Below are 18,866 nucleotides of genomic sequence, written 5' to 3'. Positions count from 1 at the left end.
CGGCCCACCGGGCAGGGGGGAGCAGCCCCCGGGGTGCTTGTTCTACCCCCGAGCAGCTCGTTCTTTCCCCCCCCGGGTCGTTCGTTTGGGAGCCGGGGGCAGAGCCGGAAAGCGGCCCGGTGCCGCCCGCCGGGGCGAAATACTCGATGGTTTTCCCCTTGCAGCGGGGTGCTCGGTGCAGGGCGGCTCGAAGCGGGCCCGGTACCGGCTGCTGGGCGGGCGGCCGGGGGCAGAGCCCCGCCGCGGGACACCGGGTTGGGCTCGATTCTAACGTCGGAGCTCGCCCTCCCCGGCACTCCCGAGGGCAGCGGGCTGCGAGCCGCCTCTGAGCTCCGGGGGAGGATGCTGCAGCCCGGGGGAGGCAGAGGGAGGAAAGGGGACGCATTTAATTAATTGGCACCTCCCGATGCACCGAGGGGGAACGTGAACCCGCGGTTTCCCCCTCAGGATGCGCCTCGCCCGGTGCAGCAGGACCGGGTACGTTTCTGCCCTCCTCCCTCCACTTTCCTTTTCTTTTCTTCCCTTGGTTTTCGTTTGGGGGGGGGAGGAGGGGGAGCTAAAAGCCCCCCTCGGGGACCGCGCGGGACGCTCCCACGCGTCCGCCCCCGCGCAGGACTCACAAATCAGCCAGAGCGGGATTAGGGCCGAGGAGCCGGGGCGCCGGGCAGTCTGTCCCGGCCCGGGGGAGCCTCACCTGGAGGGGTCAGGGCTCCCTCGGGAGCCGTGCCGAGCCGCACCGGCCCCGCTCGGACCCAGCCGGATCCAGGCTCTGCCTGGACGGCGGGGGGGGACGGGGAGCGGGGACCTCTTCCTAACCCCCTCCCTCCTGCAAAATGTGGCCGTATCCCCCAGGAAGAGCAGGGCCAGGTCCGACCCACCCCGTCTAACGGACCGTGAGCCCGGTAAGGGATGTGCACCGGTGGCAAAGCTCCCGACGGGTACCGTCGGGGTGACACCGGGCTCTCCCGGCAGGCCTTCCCGCCTGCCCCTGCCCCGGACGGGGCTGGAAGAGAGGGTCTGTGGTCTCCTCCGGGGGGTCCGGGGATCACCTGCCCCGCTCCTTGTGTTAGGGGGTTTGTGCCCGTCTAAGCCTGGCCGTGATCTGGGTCCCGGGCAGGGCTGTCGGGCACCCTGCGTCCGGCTGCCGCATCGGGGGTGCCCTCGGTGGGCAGGGAGCGCCAGGGACCCCCCGCCTGTCCCCCCGGGAGGGTGTCCGCACAGCCCCGGCTCCCCGTGTCCCGCACCCCGGCGTGACTTCCCCGGGCGCAGTGCGAAGGCTGCGGACGGGGCATGGCCGCTGGCACCGGTGCCACGCTGGCACCTTCCCTCGCTGCTTCACCTAAAGCATCGCCCACGCCGGGTCTTCCTCAAAGGAGGACCCCCGCACCCCCGCCTGGGCCCCGGTTACCGAGCGCAGCCCAAACTTCTACAAACACCCAAACCGCAGCGATAGGGAGGCACGTTGTGAGCGCCGGCTGCGTCCCCCCACCCTGCGGGCAGCCCCACGCAGGCCTCACGGGTGGGTGGCACCAGCCCGGGCCGGTGCCCTACTGGGACCGGAACATGGGGCCGGTCCCACGGCGGCTGCCGCGGGTGGTGCTGGAAACCCCCCGGTGCCGGAGCACCTGCCTGCAGCGCTGCTCCGCGCCCGCGGGCGCTGCCTTGCGCGGCGGCGGGAGGAGCCGCCCGTGGAACCCGCCGCCCCTCGCCGCGGCCTCGGGTCTCCGCTGCCCGGTGGGGCGAAAGCCCAGCAGCCCCGGCACCGCCGGGAGCTGAGCTCACGCTACGGCGGGGAGAAAGTGCTTTGAGAACCTGGTGAAAAAAACAAAACCAACTGGAGGGGTCTGAACGCGGACACGCAACAGGTCCGCGGGCAGATTTTCGCGCACCGCGGTTTCCTCCGGCGTCACCGTGCCCACGGGGTAAATCCCCCCGGATTTCAGCAGCGCCTCGTTTCTTTCAACGTTTTCGCATTTATTTGAACGCCAGAAGCGATCGGAGCGGGCAGTTCGCACGCATTAAAAAACCAAATTAATAATAGAATAAATCACAGTTAAATATCACCTTGAAATTGTTAAAGCCTGGAAATCCACGCGTCCCCACGGCTTCACCCCGCTTTTAACAACCGAACCGAAACGAAGGACGCTCCGGCGGTGGCTCGGCCACGGCCACGGAGGGGCTGGGGCTGGTTTTCCGCGGGGACGTTTCTGCCCGTGCCGCCGCGGGGCTGGCTGAGCAGGAGCCTCCCCGGGTTGTTATTTTCTTTTTCTACCGCTTTTTTTCCTTTTTTTTTTTCTTTTTTTTTTCCCCCTTTTCTTTTGCTCTGCGGGCACAGGGATACCCTTGCGAGCCGTAAACGGCCGCTTTCGCGAGCAAATAAATACATCTCCAGCCAGTTGCCTTGCATTATTCCGAGGGAAATAGCTGGCATTCCTGCACCAGTTTATTTTGGAGCTGAAATTTCCCACCCTTCCCGCAGCGCTGGTCCCTGCGGAGCCGGGGCCGGAGGGGCTCCCCCGGGCGCCGGGACCCCACGGGCGGGCAGCGCTCGGCTGGGTCACGGGAGGGCTCCCGGGGCCGGGCAGGGCCTGATCCCGTCGGCAGCGGCCTGAGGGCGGCAAAGCTCGGTCCGCCCGGGGATGGAGCGAGAGGCGGGTGAGGCTCGCCGAGGCTTTTTTTTTTTTTCCCCTCCGTTTTTGCCGCAAAGGCAAAGGGGCAAAAATTTCCCCGCACGCCCCGGAGGCAAAACTCGATAACGATGAAATTATTTCCTCGCTCCGGCGGCGGGTGGGGACCGGCCCCGCTGCCCGGCACCGGAGGAGAGTTAAATCGGCCACACTACCCGGGCTAGGCGGGCAGCGGGGACTAAGCGCTGCTTCCCCTCCTGCCGCCCCTTCCCGGGGTCGCGGCGACGGGGAAAAGCGGGGAAAGGGCTTTTGTCCCCGTCGCAAGGCCAGAGCCGCTCGGGCGGGGGCCTGCAGGGAGAAGGACCCTCTCCGCTGCTCCCGCTGGGGAACAGCAGAGGCCCTGCAAGCGGGGCAGCCCGGGGCGGCCCCGACGGGACGGTGAGGGGCCGGAGCGCTCCTCTCCGAAGCGGCCCGGCCGGGCAGAGGCGCCTTGAGCCCCGGGCACGGCCGGGCCGCGCAGGCTGCAAGCATCGCCCCAGCCTCGGCGGGGCCGTGGGCCGCTGGAGAAAGGGCAGGGCGGGCTGGGGGCAGGCTGGTGAGACCCCCCCCCCCCTTCCCCGTTAGCACAGGGTTTATGGCAAAGGAGAGCCGGAGCGCTGGCGCGGAGCAGAACACCGCCTGGCCGCGTCCCCCGCTACCCGAAACCCCCGCCGGGAAAGTTTTCGGTGTGTCACCCGGCATCTACCGGCGGCCCGGGCGGGCATCGCCTCCCACCGCGGCGTCGGGGCGACCCCCAGGAACGCAGCCAGGCCCGCAAAGGAGGGGGCCACCCCCTCCCCTCCCCGGGGGGCGGGCGGACACCTCCGACCTTGCGGGGGTCCGGGGCGGTGCGGGGCACCCCCGGGGGCCGCATCCTGCCCCCGCTTCGCCCGGCGCCCGCGGCCCCGCGCCAGGGGGGAGCCGGCGGGCGCGTCCCCCCCGCCGGGAGCGGAGCCGGCGGGGCTTGTCCCGTCCCCCCCCCCCTGCCGGGAGGCGCCCAATCCTGGCCGGGACCGGGGCTACCCCGCCGGCCGTCACGTGGGCCGGGCCGCACCGGGGCCCGCCGTAAAGAGCCGCCGCCGCCCCCGCCGCCGCCACTTCCCCGCCGGGCGCAGCCAGGGACGCACCCACGGGAGACGGCGGCGGCGGCGGGAGGGGAGGGACCGGACCGGGGGAGGGCAGTCCCTCTCTGCCAGGGGTCCTGGTTGTTTTGGATTTTCTCCTCCCTCCCCCGTAAACTTTATTCTATTTTTTTATTACTGTTATTTTGATTTCCCTGGGATTTCCCTGGATGGTCTGAGCGCAGCTTCATGCCCACCCGGCCATGCCCGGCTCCGCTCCCGGCCCGCTGCCATGTGAGTACCTGCGCGGGAGGAGCGGCCCGGGAGGGGGGCCGGGGCGGGATGCTCTCGCGGTGCTCCGCGGCTGGAGCCCTCCGTCCGCACGGAGAGGCCTGCCTGAGGGTTATTGCGCTTTTTAACACGGAAGCGGCAGCGCCGGTGGATGGGGGACACAGGGGATGCTCCCCGTGCGGGGCCGCTGCCCAGGGCCGCCGGGACCCCGCTCTCGCCCGGTCCGGGCCCCCGAGGGGCCGCGCCGCGGCCGGTTGCCTCCCCGCCGGCAAGGCCCCGAGGCGCGCTCCAGGCCTGGGGCTTAAAAAATAGACGGGAAGGGAAATACTTTTGGGAAAAAAAAAAAAAAGGGGAAAAAAAAGAAAAAAAACCCTTGGTTTTTTTCGGCCCCGTGGAAGCGCCCGGGCGGGCGGCGGGGCGGGGGAAGGTGCCGGCGGGGCTGCTGCCCGCTGCCCGGAGGTTGTTTCTCGCCGTGGCTCGGCCGCTGCTCTCGGCCCAGCGCCGCGGGTTTCCCCCGCGGGACGAGCTGACCAGAGTAAAGTTTAAAGGAAAAAAAAAATAATTACAAATTACTGCCCCCGCTTGAGGCAGGGAAGAGGCGCTTTCGCTGCGGGAAAGGCCGGCGGGTGCTGAAGGGCCCCGGGCCGGCGTCTCCCGGGGTCGGTCGGGGTCTCAGCCCGCGGCTCTCGGCTCTCCCCCCCCAGGTTCCTCTGAGTGAGCCCCTCGGCAACGTCGGGGCGCAGCCGGCCGGGCCCTGAGCAGCCGCCGCCGCCGCCGAGGACGGAACATGTATCAGGGCCTGGCCCTCGCCCCCAACCATGGCCAGTCGGCTTATTCCCACGACTCCAGCAACTTCCTCCACTCGTCGGCCGGCTCGCCCGTCTACGTGCCCACCACCCGGGTACCCTCCGTCCTCCAGACGTTGCCCTACCTGCAAGGCTGCGAGCCGCACCAGAGCCACCTCGCCAACCCCCCGGGCTGGGGGCAGAGCAGCGGCGAGGCCGCCGCTTTCAACGCCGGCAGCCCCCACCCGCCGTCGGGCTTCTCCTACTCCCACAGCCCGCCGGGCAGCAGCCCCCCGGGCCGCGACGGCGCCTACCAGGGGCCCCTGCTGCTGGGCGGCGGGGGCCGGGAGCAGTACGGCAACGCCTTGGTGCGCTCCGTTAACGGGTCCTACTCCAGCCCCTACCCCGCCTACGTGACCCCCGAGATACCGCCTTCCTGGACGGCCGGACACTTTGAGAGCAGCGTGCTGCACAGCCTGCAGACGAGGCAGGCGGCTTTACCCGGCCGCAGGTCCACCTTCGGTAGGTCGCCGTCGCCCCTCACCGTCGCCTCGGGGCGCCGAGTCGTTTCCCGGCTCTCGGCGCCGGCTCGGAGCCATCTCCATCCCCCCGGCGAGTCGGTGGCCCGGCCCCGGGGTGAGCTGCCCCGCTGCCGTCCCCGACGGGACAGGAGGGGATGGTTGTATCCAGGGATGGAGAGGTGATCCGGGCACGGGGTGTGTGTGGCTGTCCCTGGACAGGGGTGTGTGGGGGGGTGTGACACGAAGGGCAAAGACCACGTTTCAAAGGAGAGCAATTCCCCCGCAGGACAGAGGAGCAGAGGCTGTTCAACCCCTTCCCCCCACCCCCCCCCCCCACCCCCCCCCCGATATCTCCTTCCCACAATATCGACTTTGTGCCTGTGCTTCAATACTTACCCTTGTGTTTAAATTAGCGGGGCAGATTTATAGCTCCCTCCCTTTTAAGTAATTTATTGTGGTAAATTAGTTTATATTTGAACAGACTCTCGGTCTCCTAATTCACCTTCGCCCAAACAGGTCCGCAGCTGCATCGCTCTGCGGCCTTTGGAGAGAGGCTGAAACGCACTCAGGCGTTGAACAATAAACCCCGCTGCCTGCCATTCGTTCGCATCCACACCGGACAGTCCTTTTAAACCAAGTCCCGAGCAAATAAAGTCTTGGGCTTGATTTAAAAGGACTCTCCGTGCGCAGGGTTTATAACCCCGGGGTTTTTCACCATCCTCCTCCGGCGGTGGTTTGCAAAGTCCTTTAAAAGCCACTTCAAGATCTCAGCCGCGTTATCATCTTTACTGCGGTGAACCGAATTATCTTATCTTTACCCCAAGAACAAAGTTAAACCAGGGAAGCAGCCCCCCCCTCCCCGCCGAGCTGCCTCCCCGGCTCGGCTTTTCCTCCCACGCCGGAGGGGCTCGGGAGCGGTTTCTTTCCAGGATTTTCTCTTTGTCTGGGAAAATCCGTTGCGTTGTGCGAGAAGGGATCGCCCCGGTCCTGCCGAGGGAGGTGATGGTGCAGAAATCTCTTCTGCGCTTTGAATTTGGTGGTTTGGGATCCGGAATAGTGGCCGCCGTCCTCTCTGCCGTTTATTTTTGCTCTTGAATAGTGTAAACCGCTCTTAAGCAGCGTAAACTATTCTTTATTCATTTAATTAATTATTGCAACTTTTTTCTTTTTTTACTTTTTACATTTAATTTTTATTTTCCATTCTCCCCTTTTTAATTTTTGTTCTTTTCCCTTTTTCTTGCCGTTGGATCATTATTAATACGATCGAAGACGAAAAAAAAATATAAGAGCGTATTTTCTTCGAAAGAAAATAACATTCCAGGCGGAGGAATTTATTTCAAAAAGAGACAGAAAAGCGGCAGGAGGAAAAAGACCGACCCTCAATCGCGGAGTCCCTCGGGTTTGCTCCGGGCTGCCCGTTTGCCGCGGAGCCGCGCTCGGGGCAGAGACGGGCCGGGAACGGTGCTCGGAGCGGGCGGCTCCGCGACTTCTTCCCGGGGCTTTCGGGGCGGTGGTGGGGGGGAGAAAAGCGAGGAAGAGCCTCGCTAGCAGGAGCTGGGGGCCGCGGGCGGGCGGCGATGCTCTCCCGGGGAGCCCCGGGCGCCCCGCGGCTGCCAGCCCGGCGGCGCGGGGCGAGCGGAGCCGCAGCCCGGCGTTGCTCCGCGGGCAGCCCCGAGCCCTTTCCCAGCCCGGCCGTCCCCACCGGCCAGCGACCAACGCAGCTTGATGGAAATGAGGAAAATCTCCCCATTTTGCCCCCCGATCATCATTTATTTTTGCAGCCCGGACTGCGCCCGGTGCAGGGGTAACGCCGCGCTCTCCCGCTGATGAGCTCCTTGCCCGTTCCCAGCCCACGGAGACCCCAGCCACGCTCAGCACTTTGGGATCTTTTGGGATGGGAATGGGGGATATTCTGTTCTTGAGCAAAATATTAAAAGATTCAGGTGTGGGGGGGAAGAAAGGCTTTTGGTCCACCCTTTGCAGAGTGGAGGTGAACTCCCTTCGGGCAGCGGTTGTCCCTCGCAGAGGAGTAGCAGGGCACAGAGGATTAGGGACCCTCTCCTGCAGGGTCCCCGTGGGCAGCCCGGCCCCGGGTGACCCCTGTGCAGTGGGGACAGCTCCTGACCCGCACCCTTGGGTGTCTCTTCCAGAGTACCTGGAGGAGTTCCCCGGGGACGGCCGGGAGTGCGTGAACTGCGGGGCCATGTCCACGCCGCTCTGGAGGAAGGACGGCACCGGGCACTACCTGTGCAACGCCTGCGGGCTCTACCACAAAATGAACGGCATCAACCGGCCACTCAAGCCGCAGAAGAGGCTGGTAAGAGAGGGAAACCCCGCGGGGATCCCCTGCTCCACCCGGGGATGGCTGGAGGGCAGGACCCAGGGGGCTGTTGCGGCGTCTGCGCTGTCAGCATCTCTGTGCTTGTGTTAGGGCCTGTTTGACCCTCCGTTCTCCCACGAATAAAACACCATCAGCGCTGCCAGGAGCCCTTGGTTGCGGTGCAGAGCTGGCCCGGGTCAGGAGGAGCGCAGTGAAGCTGGGGGGGATTGCCGCGCCGGCACGGCTGGTGGGCAGCGCAGAGATGGGGCAGCAGGGACCGGAGGGGTCCCGGGGCTGCACGGAGGGGCTGCGCTGCAGCTGAGCGGGGGCTGATCAGCCCTGCTGCGGTCCGGGGCTCTGCGGGCTTCCTCAGGTTCCATTCCCACAGTGGGCGCGTTGCTTTTTATTCTACAATAATTATTATTATTTCCTAGTTCTTCATGCAGACACACATGGTCTAGGCAGGGTAGATGAACAGGAGACAGGGCTGATCCTGAGCTGGCCCAGGCAGGTTTGCGGCCACTCGCAATGGGAGCAGGATGAGGCCCAGTTTGCCCACTGCTTTCACCCGCCTGCCTAAGGGGGAAATTTGGGGTTTGGTAGTTCCTGGTTTCTCTGCAGGTTAAAGCATTATTTCCCCCCTACAACGTGGTACTGGGCTTCCTCCAATTGGGATCCCATCGTGAGAGAGGAAAGGCGCCTCCTTTTTTTTTGTGGAGTTGCTTCGGGATGTTTAAATTTGGTGGTAACAGTTTTGGTTTCAGAGCCTGTCATCAGAAGCCATCATTACAAACAGGATGTTTGTCGGAGCCGTGCTGGGGAACAGCTGGGAGCTCCTTTTGCTTTTGCTCGGGGTGTATTCCTGCAGTTGTTTTTTTGCATTGCAAAACAAATTATTAGCAATAACCCAACAGTGACAAGTTTCTGTGTAAGAAAACCATGACAAAAAAAGTTGGGATTGAGCAAGATGTTTCATTCTGATTCTGATCCCGGAAATGTGCCTCTGGATTTGCAAAATGAAATGAGCAGCGTCTCCGTGGAAAATCACGCTGTTTTGTTCACCACATCAAAATCCAGGCATTTCTGTGAAACGTTTAGCATTATCCGAGAGGATTTGCCTGTCTCACCAAAACCCTCCTGGTCTCCTTTAATGTAATGACATTAAATCTGCACCCCGGCAGCGGGCTCTGGTCGCTGCTGTGCTGCAAATCTCAGAGATCTGCTGCTGATTTCTTCAGAGCAAATACGATCCATGCATAGAGAGATAGGTGCCAACCAGTTTAAATCCAACTCTGCATTTCGGAGTGGCATCAAAATGTGGCGCTGGATGAATTTCCAGGGTTTTTTTGACCAGCTTTTCCCCAAAGGAATTGGAGAGGTCTCGCTGCTATTCAGTATTTTATTTCGGCGCGTGGGAAGGGAGACAGCCTTGTGTTGCCTGAACCCTGCCTGCGTGGTGCAGGCAGCGCTCGGGAACCCCAAGCTCCCTGCCTGCTCCTCTGTCATTGCTGGCAGAGCCCCGTACGTAGCACCTGGGAGGCATTTTTTGGTAAACATTTCAACAAAGTTTTCTGGTGGAGAATGCTGGTTTGCAGAATTTAAGACCGTTTCCCAGGAATGAGCAAATCTTGCCGGGAATTATCAAAGCACTTCCAAACTTTTTTATTATTATTTTGGCAATCAGTACAATAATGATAAAACCCACATGAAAGAGCTGATTCTTATCCAGGGGAAACGTTTCAGCAAAGTTGAAATACATGAGTGGGGATTTTGTTTTATGGATTAGAAAAGGGGCTGCACTTTTGATTTTCCATCCTGACTTTGGAATGAAACATTTCAAAATCTTGGATTTTCCCAAGGGTTTGAAACGTCATGTTGCAACAAGTTCTGCCCTGTCGGAGGAAGGGGGATCCACTGATGATGGGCAAGAGGGTGCCAGGCACGTTCTGCAAATCCACCACCGAGGGAGCGACCTGCACCCCAGTGGCTTAGGATGTTTCTTCCCCCGAATGATTTCCATGGCGGGGGATGTCTTCCCTGCTCATAACCTCACCCGCACGGGCTGGGTGGGAGCAGAGCAGTGAACGCGGTGACACACCGGTGCTCTAGGAACGATGAAATCGTCTGTTTCACAATCTGGTGAAATACAGACACGGGAAGGAAAAATGGTTGCTTTTGTCCTTTACGTTATGACCTTTGTTCTGTAAGTAGACGCCACGCTGGGAGTTATTCTGACTTCTGTTTTCACAAAGCAAAGTCCCACTGAAAGCCTTGGAGAACGCAACATGGCCCAGATAACACTGCGGGAATGACGTCCTGCAGCTCGGTAGCGCTCGGCCTGCTTGTGCGTGGGAGAGGGCGAGCAATAGTAGTGTAGTTTCCAGTTCATTTTTTTGTTTCTTTTTTTGTGATAAAGGCATCATCCTCTACGCAGCAGGGACAGCTGTTTTGCTACAGCCAGTGTCTGTATTCAAAGCACTGTGGCTTTCGGCAGAAAGGATTTACCTTAGAAGAGGATGGGAGCAGCACTTTATTTCAGGCAGTATCTTTTCTACCCAAAGTTTCTTGGCACGTTTCACAAGACGATACCTTAGAGCCCGTCCTAAACGCCAAATCACTTTTACCATCCAGGAGCAGCCGCTGGAGCATCCTTGTGCATACGATTTCCCCGCGTTAGGAGCAGAGCTGCACCGTGCGGTGCAGCAAGGGGGGGCAGATGCAGCAGCCATCCTGTGCTCAGCAGCTCCCACACGGTCCTGAGTTGAAGGACTAACCCGGAGTTGAGTTTTGCTGCCTCGGCTCAGGGGGTATTTTTTCAGCCTGTCCTATTTTACAGTTTGCAATGCGTAGTGGGTTTGGTGACGCTTTTGGGGAAGGTGGGGATGGGACTGATCACAGCCCTGGGACAACCTGATAGGACCCTAGAGCCATGCAGCATGCCTTGGCTTTCTCCAGGCCATCAGTTCCTGCGGCTCCCTTGTCCTCCAAGGTGTGGGTTTGCCCAAAGCCATGACAGCAAAGGCAAATCTCAGACGATGCTGCTGCTTTTGGCTCTGAGCCTCGGATCTGCCCGCTTTCAGGAGCTGAGCTCGGGTATGTCAGCATGCTTTGCTGCAACCTCTTTCCTATCGACACTGGGTCCCCTCCGTCCTGCTGGCAAGGGGGACAGAGAAGCTCTGATTAAATCTGGGGGTCCACAGGCTTCTTTTTTTCCTGCGAAATCCTGTGATTTCATTTCCACCTTTGAAAAGGAGGTGAAGCAAAGTCTCTGATGGCTTTGGGCTCCCTCAGGAGGACCTGCCCTGCTGGCTCTGAATTTTTTGGGCTCTCCAAGCAGCACTCGCACACGGTTGATTCGATAGGCACCAACTCACCATTCCTTGAGCTTATCAGCAGCACTTGGCTGTCAAGCCCAGTCAGTGAAGAGTTTTTGTTTGAGTGTACGCTGCATTTGTATAAATAAACACTGGAGCACAATGTTGAAGTCAACAACTTCCTAGACAAGGTCAGAATGGTACAAAGGCAGCCGGGTGGAGGCAAGCAGAAATGCATTTTCTTTTAAGGGAACTGCTGGGAAACCAGCAATAACGTATTGTACCCATGTCCTTCAGTGAGCAACAGTAGCCTTGACTGTCTCTTTCTTGCTAAGCTGGCAGGTTGTGGTGCAGGGCCAGGTTCTCGTGGGGTTTCTGGGGTTTAAATTGTAATATTTAGCTGTGGAGGATGGTTTTTGCTCTCCCTGGCTCTGCGAGGAGGAGGCAGCCCACAGAGTGATGTGCAGGAGATGCAGAAGGCATGTGCCGCTGCCCCAGCAGAAAGCCTGCGAGCAGGTCGTGATGCAGGGCTGGCAGGGCCGCAGAGCTCTGGCAGGGCTGGCATTGCCCTTTGGCCACTGGAGCCACGGGTCTCATTGCCACCTCATCTGCAAGCCACGGACAAAGCGTTGTATGAAATAGGGACGGCATATCCCTCCCTCCCAGGCACCTGCGGTGGCCCAGAAATCTCGGGGCTTTCCAAAGGGCTTTGCATCAGCCTTCCTCCATCCGCAGGCGATGACAGATCTCACCAGCTCACGCCGGGCACAGTTACCCCAGGGCTGAGTGCCTCCAAATTCCCCTCCGCGCCCGCGGCAGGAGCTGGACCTCAGAGCCCCTTGCACCCACTGGGTGCTCAGCACCTCCCTCTGCTCCCATCGGGGCCGAGGTCCCTCCTGGTCGCAGGGACGAACGGCACAGCCCCGGCAGCTGAAAGGCTTTAAGAAAGCTCTGTAACCGCTCCAGGATCTTGCTGTGACACCGTGTCCCATATTAGGGACAAGGATTGCTGTCCCCTGCTCTGTGCCAGGCTTGTCAGCTCACACCTCACTGTATTATTATTTTTGCCTGGTTATTTCTTGAAAGATAAATAATTTCCAAAGCAATACCATTATTTGCAAATAGTTGCCGAGATCTCTTTGCTGACCAATGCGTGAATCAAAGCTTGGGCATGTCACTTGTGTCTCTTGAAACTCAAAGCTGATCTTTATTTGACTGCTAACCTTGTGAAAACATTTCATTTTTATTCCTACTCTTCCCACCCGATTCGTCATATTGCTCAGTCATGATATCAAGCAATAATGGAAGAATAAACAAACGGGGAGTTCTTTATTGCCTGCATCACCTATCATCTGCCTTTGAGAGGAATCAAAGTGATTTTTCTCAAGGCTGAAGAACGTATTCAAACACCTGAATGTGGAGAGCCTGTGATATTACTGATGTCACTGGTATCTTATCCTTAGTGAAGTCTTTTATTAAAATAGTTTCAATACCTGGTGTTAAGAGACTTTCAAATGAAATGCCTATTGAGCTGACAACTCTGTATATAGAGACTTGTGAATTTTCCAGTGGCTTGGAGTACTGTTGTCAGAAATGAGTTTGCTGCTTCTGCCAGAACATTTTCCTTCTCCATTTGGAAGTATTAACGTTTCAGAGCCAGCAATCACTGCACTCACAAAATATGTCATTAATTAATGTTTGCACGGTGCTTCTGCAGCCTGTAAGAGAACAGATTATCTGCGAGACATGCAAAGAATAATTTCCTTGGTCCCATCATGGGCCAGTTCAGTTTGGTTCTGCTCAGTTCAGCCAATTGATTCCAATTGTCTGAATTCCAAAGCCAATTGTCTTGAACCAGAGATTAACTGGGATGGTGCTAACTTTAGTGGTAGTTCTGAGTGCAGAAAAACAGAACAGTTCACTTAAAGCATGAGGAGTTTTCTTCGTGTGCTTAAAGCCTGGCTGGCATTTTCCATCTCTTTCTCCGTCTGAGTGGATCTCCTGGAGGAAAGTTCTCTGTGCTCTGAGTCCTGATCACTTCCAGCAGATCTGTTGGAAGTTGGTGAAATGAGTTGCGAGGATATTTGCCAGGTTTATCAAGCTCAATAAAAAAAGCACTTGCAAATTAGACTGATCTCATTTGAATGTAATTTCTTTGATCTGAATTTGGCTATTGTGTGTGTTTCACATTTTCCAGGAAATTGGTGTAATTGGAGATTTTATTTTTATAGGAATTTTAAAGGAAACTTCCCAATTAATCATTGCTGTATGTGCATTCATGTGTGTGTTTGCTTATTTTTAAGTCTTCATCTAGACGTGCTGGCCTATGTTGCACTAACTGCCACACAACCAATACCACCCTCTGGAGAAGAAACGCCGAAGGGGAGCCCGTCTGCAACGCCTGCGGGTTGTACATGAAGCTCCACGGGGTGAGGAGCGCGTCTGCAGCGGGAGGGACCCTTTGGGTGCTGGGATCACCGCCCAGCAGGTCCAGGATATCAGGTCTGGAGGGACCAGCCTCTAGACTGGACCCAGAAGAGCCGTAACCCAGTCCTGTCTCCTTGAACAGTTAAACGCTCAGTCTACTGAGGTTCTCCAGAATAAGGCTAAGGGGGTACTGGAACACTCTCAGGAGGTACCTGCATAGAGGAGAGATTTCTGGCACTGGGTGGCTCTTAATTAGGCCGTTTGCCAAGTTACTCCCCAAAAAGAAAGCTTACCGTGCTCCAGTAGCTGGAGACTGAAGCTCCCCAAACCCAGACTGGAGATAAGGAGAACATTTCTTCTAGATGTGGTAATTAAGAATGTGTGAAGGATGCTAAGGAGTCCACATGGAGGCTGGCTGATAACGTTTATCCACAGAGGATGGGAACATGTTGGTAACATGTCCATCAGCCAAAGAGGAGACGTCATCCCACCATACAGGCCTCTTCAAATTTCTGCCATAAAGGTTAAAGTCTCTTTATCCCATGACCGTTCCCTCCGAGCCACGTAGGCTCTCTGTCAGTGTAATTTAATAGGGCTCTGTCATAAAGGTCACTAATAAATCAGGAAAAGGAAAATAGGAAATAAAGGAAAAAACAGAATTTGTGGGAAAGCCTTAGCTGTTAGCCTTATACATCTTCCAGCCAAGGCCTGTTGCAGAGAAAAATAGCACTTAGTGAAGGACAAGGACTTTAGGTGCTTTGCAAGAGCTACAGCACGTAAATAGGAGAGCAACACGTGTGTGGGAAGGAGCTAAATAAAATACAATATTAATGATTCCAAACTTTATGAATGTCAAGGTACCACGACCTCTGGCCATGAAAAAGGAAAGCATCCAGACGAGGAAAAGGAAGCCTAAAAACATTACCAAAGGCAAAACCTCAACAGGTACAGTGCTGCTATGATCCATCACGGGGGCTTGGAGCACATTTCACCTCAACATGTCTTCTGCAAGAAATTATGATAATTAGAAAATAATACTGTGATTTTTTTCCCCTGATGATTGCTTTAGATGTAGGGCCTGTATTTATGCCTAGCCCTCACATGGAAGGAGGACGCTGGGTGGGAAATCTCACTGTGGTCATATTCCCGTGAAGTTCCTCTGCGCTGTGGGCACCCGGCTCCAGCCCAGCAGCGCTCGTGTTCAAGCAGATCTGGGCTAAATTGAATAATGGGAAAAAACAGGGCTAGGAATGGTGTATTAAAGAGTCGAGGAGAAGGTATGATGACACATTCAACGTTAGCCCATCTGGCCTGTACCAGGACCAGCACTGCTTCTCCTCCTCCGTCAGCATCTTGATGGCCAAGTACAAAGCCTTACCTTGACAGAGGTGCAGTGGAGAAGGAGAACAGTAGAGTTGTGCCATGAGATGTGATGGTAGATATTAAAATATAAATTTCCTTAAGAGCAGAATTGCACCTATGTTGCTTCACCGTCCTGTACCGATTTTCTTCCAGGGTCTACGACTTCGGCCACTAACTCCCCTTCTTCCATTACAAACTCAGACAGCACGGTCACTTTAAAGTCAGAGCCCAGCACGACCTCGCAGTATCCCGGACAAAACATCGTGTCGGTGTCCCAGGTAAGGCACAGGGACCCGCAGCCATCTTCTGCTGGGATAGATGCTCCACACGCCTCAGTAGTCGCTGACCTGGGAGGCCTTGATGAGGCGAAGCAATTATTTCATTGCTTTGGGGGCCACCAGCCTGATGGACTGCCTCAGACTGAGGAAGCAGGGAGCGTGAGCCAAGGTGTTGCGAACCAGGAAGGGCTCCAGCCTGTTGGCTCCCCATCGGCTCTTCCATCTTGCAGTGCGGAACTGGGAGGTCCAAGCCCTGCTGCCACGGAGGCGATCGGTGGCGAACCAGCTTTGGCGCAGAGCTAGGTTTAATTCCCATCTCCTGCCATGAAATCCTGGGAGTTGTAACCCTGTTGAGTTGGTGGGACTAGCCCAGGGTGGAAACCTCTGTAGCTCCCAGGAGAAGGCTCCCTGGACATACGTTATCTGCGCTTTATAGCCCTGAGGTGCTCAGCGCTCACAGAGCTGTAATGCTGTCAGAGACCCCAGATTGCAAGGCTGTCCCGCCCGGAGAATTTCTTTGGGGCAGGTTGCTATTTTGTCTTGGCGGTGGAAAAAACGGCTCTAAATCAACCCGCACATCCAAATTTTGTGACCCAGCGCTATCGTTATGCTGGGTGTAAGCCCTCTCCGAGCTGGATGTGCGTGCATGGAGGGGAAGCTCAGCTCCAGCGGCTGAGCGCCTGGCACTGTGCCAGCTGCGCCATATGGGAGAGGGGTTGGTTTTTTTTTTTTTTTTTGGCTGAAACAGATAAATCTGATTTGTGCTGCGCTCTTAAAAAATATACATGCACCTAGAGATCTCCAAACTGGACATGTTTAGTCAATAAATACATGCAGACAGGCCCCAGGATGCCTCCTCCCGGCTTGTTCCTTGTGCTTGCTGGGGATGGAGCACGCTTCCTGCCCGGCTCCGGGCTGCTCCGAAGGGCAGCGGTAGCATCAGGGCTAACCCACCGTGTCCGTAATCCACCCAAGTCCTACCACCGCATTAGGAGAAGGGGGAGAGTGACCCATTGGCTGATAACGGGCTTTCTAATGACTTTCTGCTTCCCTCCCCGGCGCAGGTGCAGAGCCAGTCAGACGAGGCGCTGGCCGGCGGCCACAGCGAGTTCAAATTTGAGCCCGAGGACTACACCTTCTCCCCCACCACCATGGCCCCGCAGCCTGGGCTGAGCGTGCCGCTGCGGCAGGACTCCTGGTGTGCCCTGGCGCTCGCCTAGAAACCCCCAACCTCCGGCAAAAAGCCTCGGGACCAACGTTTTTGGCTGGCCCTGCAAACGGCCGACGGGCAGGAGGACGGGCTGCCCTCGTGCTTTGGGACTGCGGGGTGCGGAGCCGTGGCCGGAGGACAGGTTTCTCTTGGAGGATGCTTGGAAAACGCTGGCTGGACGGGGCCGGGATGGCCCCGCTGTGGCACCGGCTCCCCAGAAAGCTCATCCGCAGCCGGAGCGCCCCAGGGTTGCCTCCCCCAGGCCGGAGCCCCGAGGCCGCCTCTGTTTTCCCGGGGAAAGCCTTCCTCCTTTGAGATGAAACCAGCAAATAAATGCATCCCAGAATCTATGTTTATTCGCAGTGATTTCTCCCTCCTATGACTCCTCTGTGTGCAATTTATTCCACTTTCCAATAAGGACTGTAATAACATGGCACCAAATAACTTAATTTTATTAAAATGTAAACTGCGTGGCCTCCCTTATGTTTTATTGGCCACAACAGGAAGAAAAGAGAAGAAAAAAAGCAACAGTTGTTTTAAACATTTACTGTTTTGTATTAAAACCAATCATCTCTATAGAGTGTTAGCTTCTGAAGCGTTTAGCCTATCAACACTGAGCTGATGAGTCATACATGAAATAAACACACTGCTCTTCCCTTTCCAGCTCCAAAGAAAGATTTTTTTATTATTATTCTAGGCAAACCACATGACAAAAATGGTCAAAACCTCCCAATAATAAAAGAATACTGAAATGCTGTTTTTCTTTCATATTTCCTGATTGTTTTTGATATTGCCAACTCTGAGCATTAGAAAATCAGAAGTTAGTCCTCCAAAAGTTAAGAGAAAGGTTTGAGGGACTGAAAAATAAAGGATGTGTTGGGGGTATATTTGTTTGCATCCAGTTTTGGGGATGTTTTGAATGGAAGTTTTCCAACTTTCAGCCATGCAGGGCAGAGATTCCTTTTTAATTTAACGAAAGCCAAGTAGAAAATAATTTCTTGGAGCTGAGCTGTAGCGAAAGATCATCAGTGATGCAAAACCCACATCACACTTCCAAAAGCTGGCAAGAGTGCGTTTCTACAGCTTCTTGGAGCTGCTCCAGGGAGGTGGGCGATAGGGAGATGTGCTCTGCCAGGGGCATGCAAGGGGCCCCTGAAGCTCCAGTGGAGCCTGGGGGTGAGGAGAAGATCGTACCGAGGAGGGGAGACGGGTGGGAAATGAAGGGGGAGCAAGGTCATGAAGTTACTTCTATGGCCTGCTTTATTTGTTATTTCTAAATAAAAGCCACAGCCTGGCTGGACAGCTATTTATGGCCAGGAAGCCGTCAAGTAATAGTTCCTTAATATAGAAGTTGACCTGTCCAGGGCTTCCTGGAGCAACTCTTCCTCTTGTCAGAAGAGATGGATCGCTTGATTTTTATTATAAACAACAGGCTAAAGATGATCAGGGAGAGTGAAATCTGACATCAAGTCATGACTCAGCTGAAATGGAGGATGGTGCTTTCCACCATGCAACCCTTGCTGGAAGAAAGGAGATGCTCCAGACGCCGGGGAGCATCAGTCCCCTCCAGTGCTGCCATCGCTCAGCGGCTGGTCCCTCAACACAGCCCTGTGCGGGCATGGAGGGTTTCAAGCCACCCTTTTATCAAAGTCCATGGATGAAAACTGTCTTTGGAGGAGTTTTTCTTGTGCCTCCAGAGCTTTATTAGCAGCTTGCATCATGCCAGGCTCCAGTGCCGGGACAGAGGCTGTCACGGAGGGATATCCCTCCAGCGCCGGGCTCGGCACTGGCACAGCTTGTTTGGATGGCTGGGCTCTCACTGCGGATCTGCGTTTCCACTGTTTGTTTTTCCACTCTCTGGTCTGCCAACATCTGCAGCAGAGCTGGGCACAGCCGTGCAGCGGATAAGCCAGCAGCACGGGGCTGGCGGAGTGACACCGTCCCTGAATCCACCCCAAACTGCTCCTCTGGGAGTCAGGAAAATGGGTAATGATGTGGCCCAGGCTCAGGCGACCTGCAGGCGCCCAGGGTGACGTGTCGGGACACGGGCAGGCAGGAGGGAGCAGGAGCCCTGGGCATAGCGTGAGTAATGCTCCCGGGCAGCTCCCCAAACCCCCAGCTTTGCAGGCAAAAAAAAAGGCAGTGCAACGCAAGTTGTGGCAAGATGATTTCTACGGACGATGGCAGGGTGTCCTTGCTTTTTCGTCTGCGTGACCCCGAGGGGGAGAGTTATTTTAAAGGCAAACAAGAAGACCCAAACAATGCCAAGATGTTGACACCAGTGGCTCCAGCGGTTTTATTTATTGCCTGTTGGTAACCATCGACCGGGCGTCGGGATGCTCCGGGGGCTGGTGGCTGACGAAACAAGGCAGAGGGACAAGAAGTGAAACAACCGGGACGTGTGTAATTTTTCCTTCCTGCTCGCTCCCTGCACTCACTGGACAGCATCACCCATAAAGCTGATTTTTCACTTCTCGGGGAGTATCTTCCAACCTTTCGCTCCTGTCTCCAAGGCAGGAGCCGTCCCCGCAGACTTCTGTCTCCTGGTCAGCCTTAACGGGACAGGCAGCACCATCTGCACAGCTCCGTGGGAGAGAGGAGGTTTCCTTTCCTCCCGGTCCTTGCACCCCC

The 18,866-nt window shown here is 56.7% G+C and overlaps 1 protein-coding gene across 1 annotated transcript; it reads left to right on the top strand.

Annotated features, from left to right (window-relative positions):
* The first annotated feature begins 3,666 nt into the window (after positions 1–3,666).
* Positions 3,667–16,976, top strand: GATA5 (GATA binding protein 5). The gene is made up of 7 exons (XM_075517303.1): positions 3,667–4,021; positions 4,723–5,325; positions 7,475–7,641; positions 13,262–13,387; positions 14,243–14,330; positions 14,901–15,025; positions 16,090–16,976. The coding sequence occupies exons 2-7, from the start codon at positions 4,806–4,808 to the stop codon at positions 16,243–16,245; spliced, it is 1,182 nt and encodes a 393-aa protein (XP_075373418.1). The 5' UTR covers positions 3,667–4,021; positions 4,723–4,805; the 3' UTR covers positions 16,246–16,976.
* The last annotated feature ends 1,890 nt before the right edge of the window (positions 16,977–18,866 follow it).

Source organism: Mycteria americana, chromosome 14, assembly GCF_035582795.1.
Source record: "Mycteria americana isolate JAX WOST 10 ecotype Jacksonville Zoo and Gardens chromosome 14, USCA_MyAme_1.0, whole genome shotgun sequence".
NCBI lineage: Eukaryota > Metazoa > Chordata > Aves > Ciconiiformes > Ciconiidae > Mycteria > Mycteria americana.
Note: the sequence above shows the minus strand (reverse complement) of the source record. Positions and strands in the feature narration are given on the sequence as shown.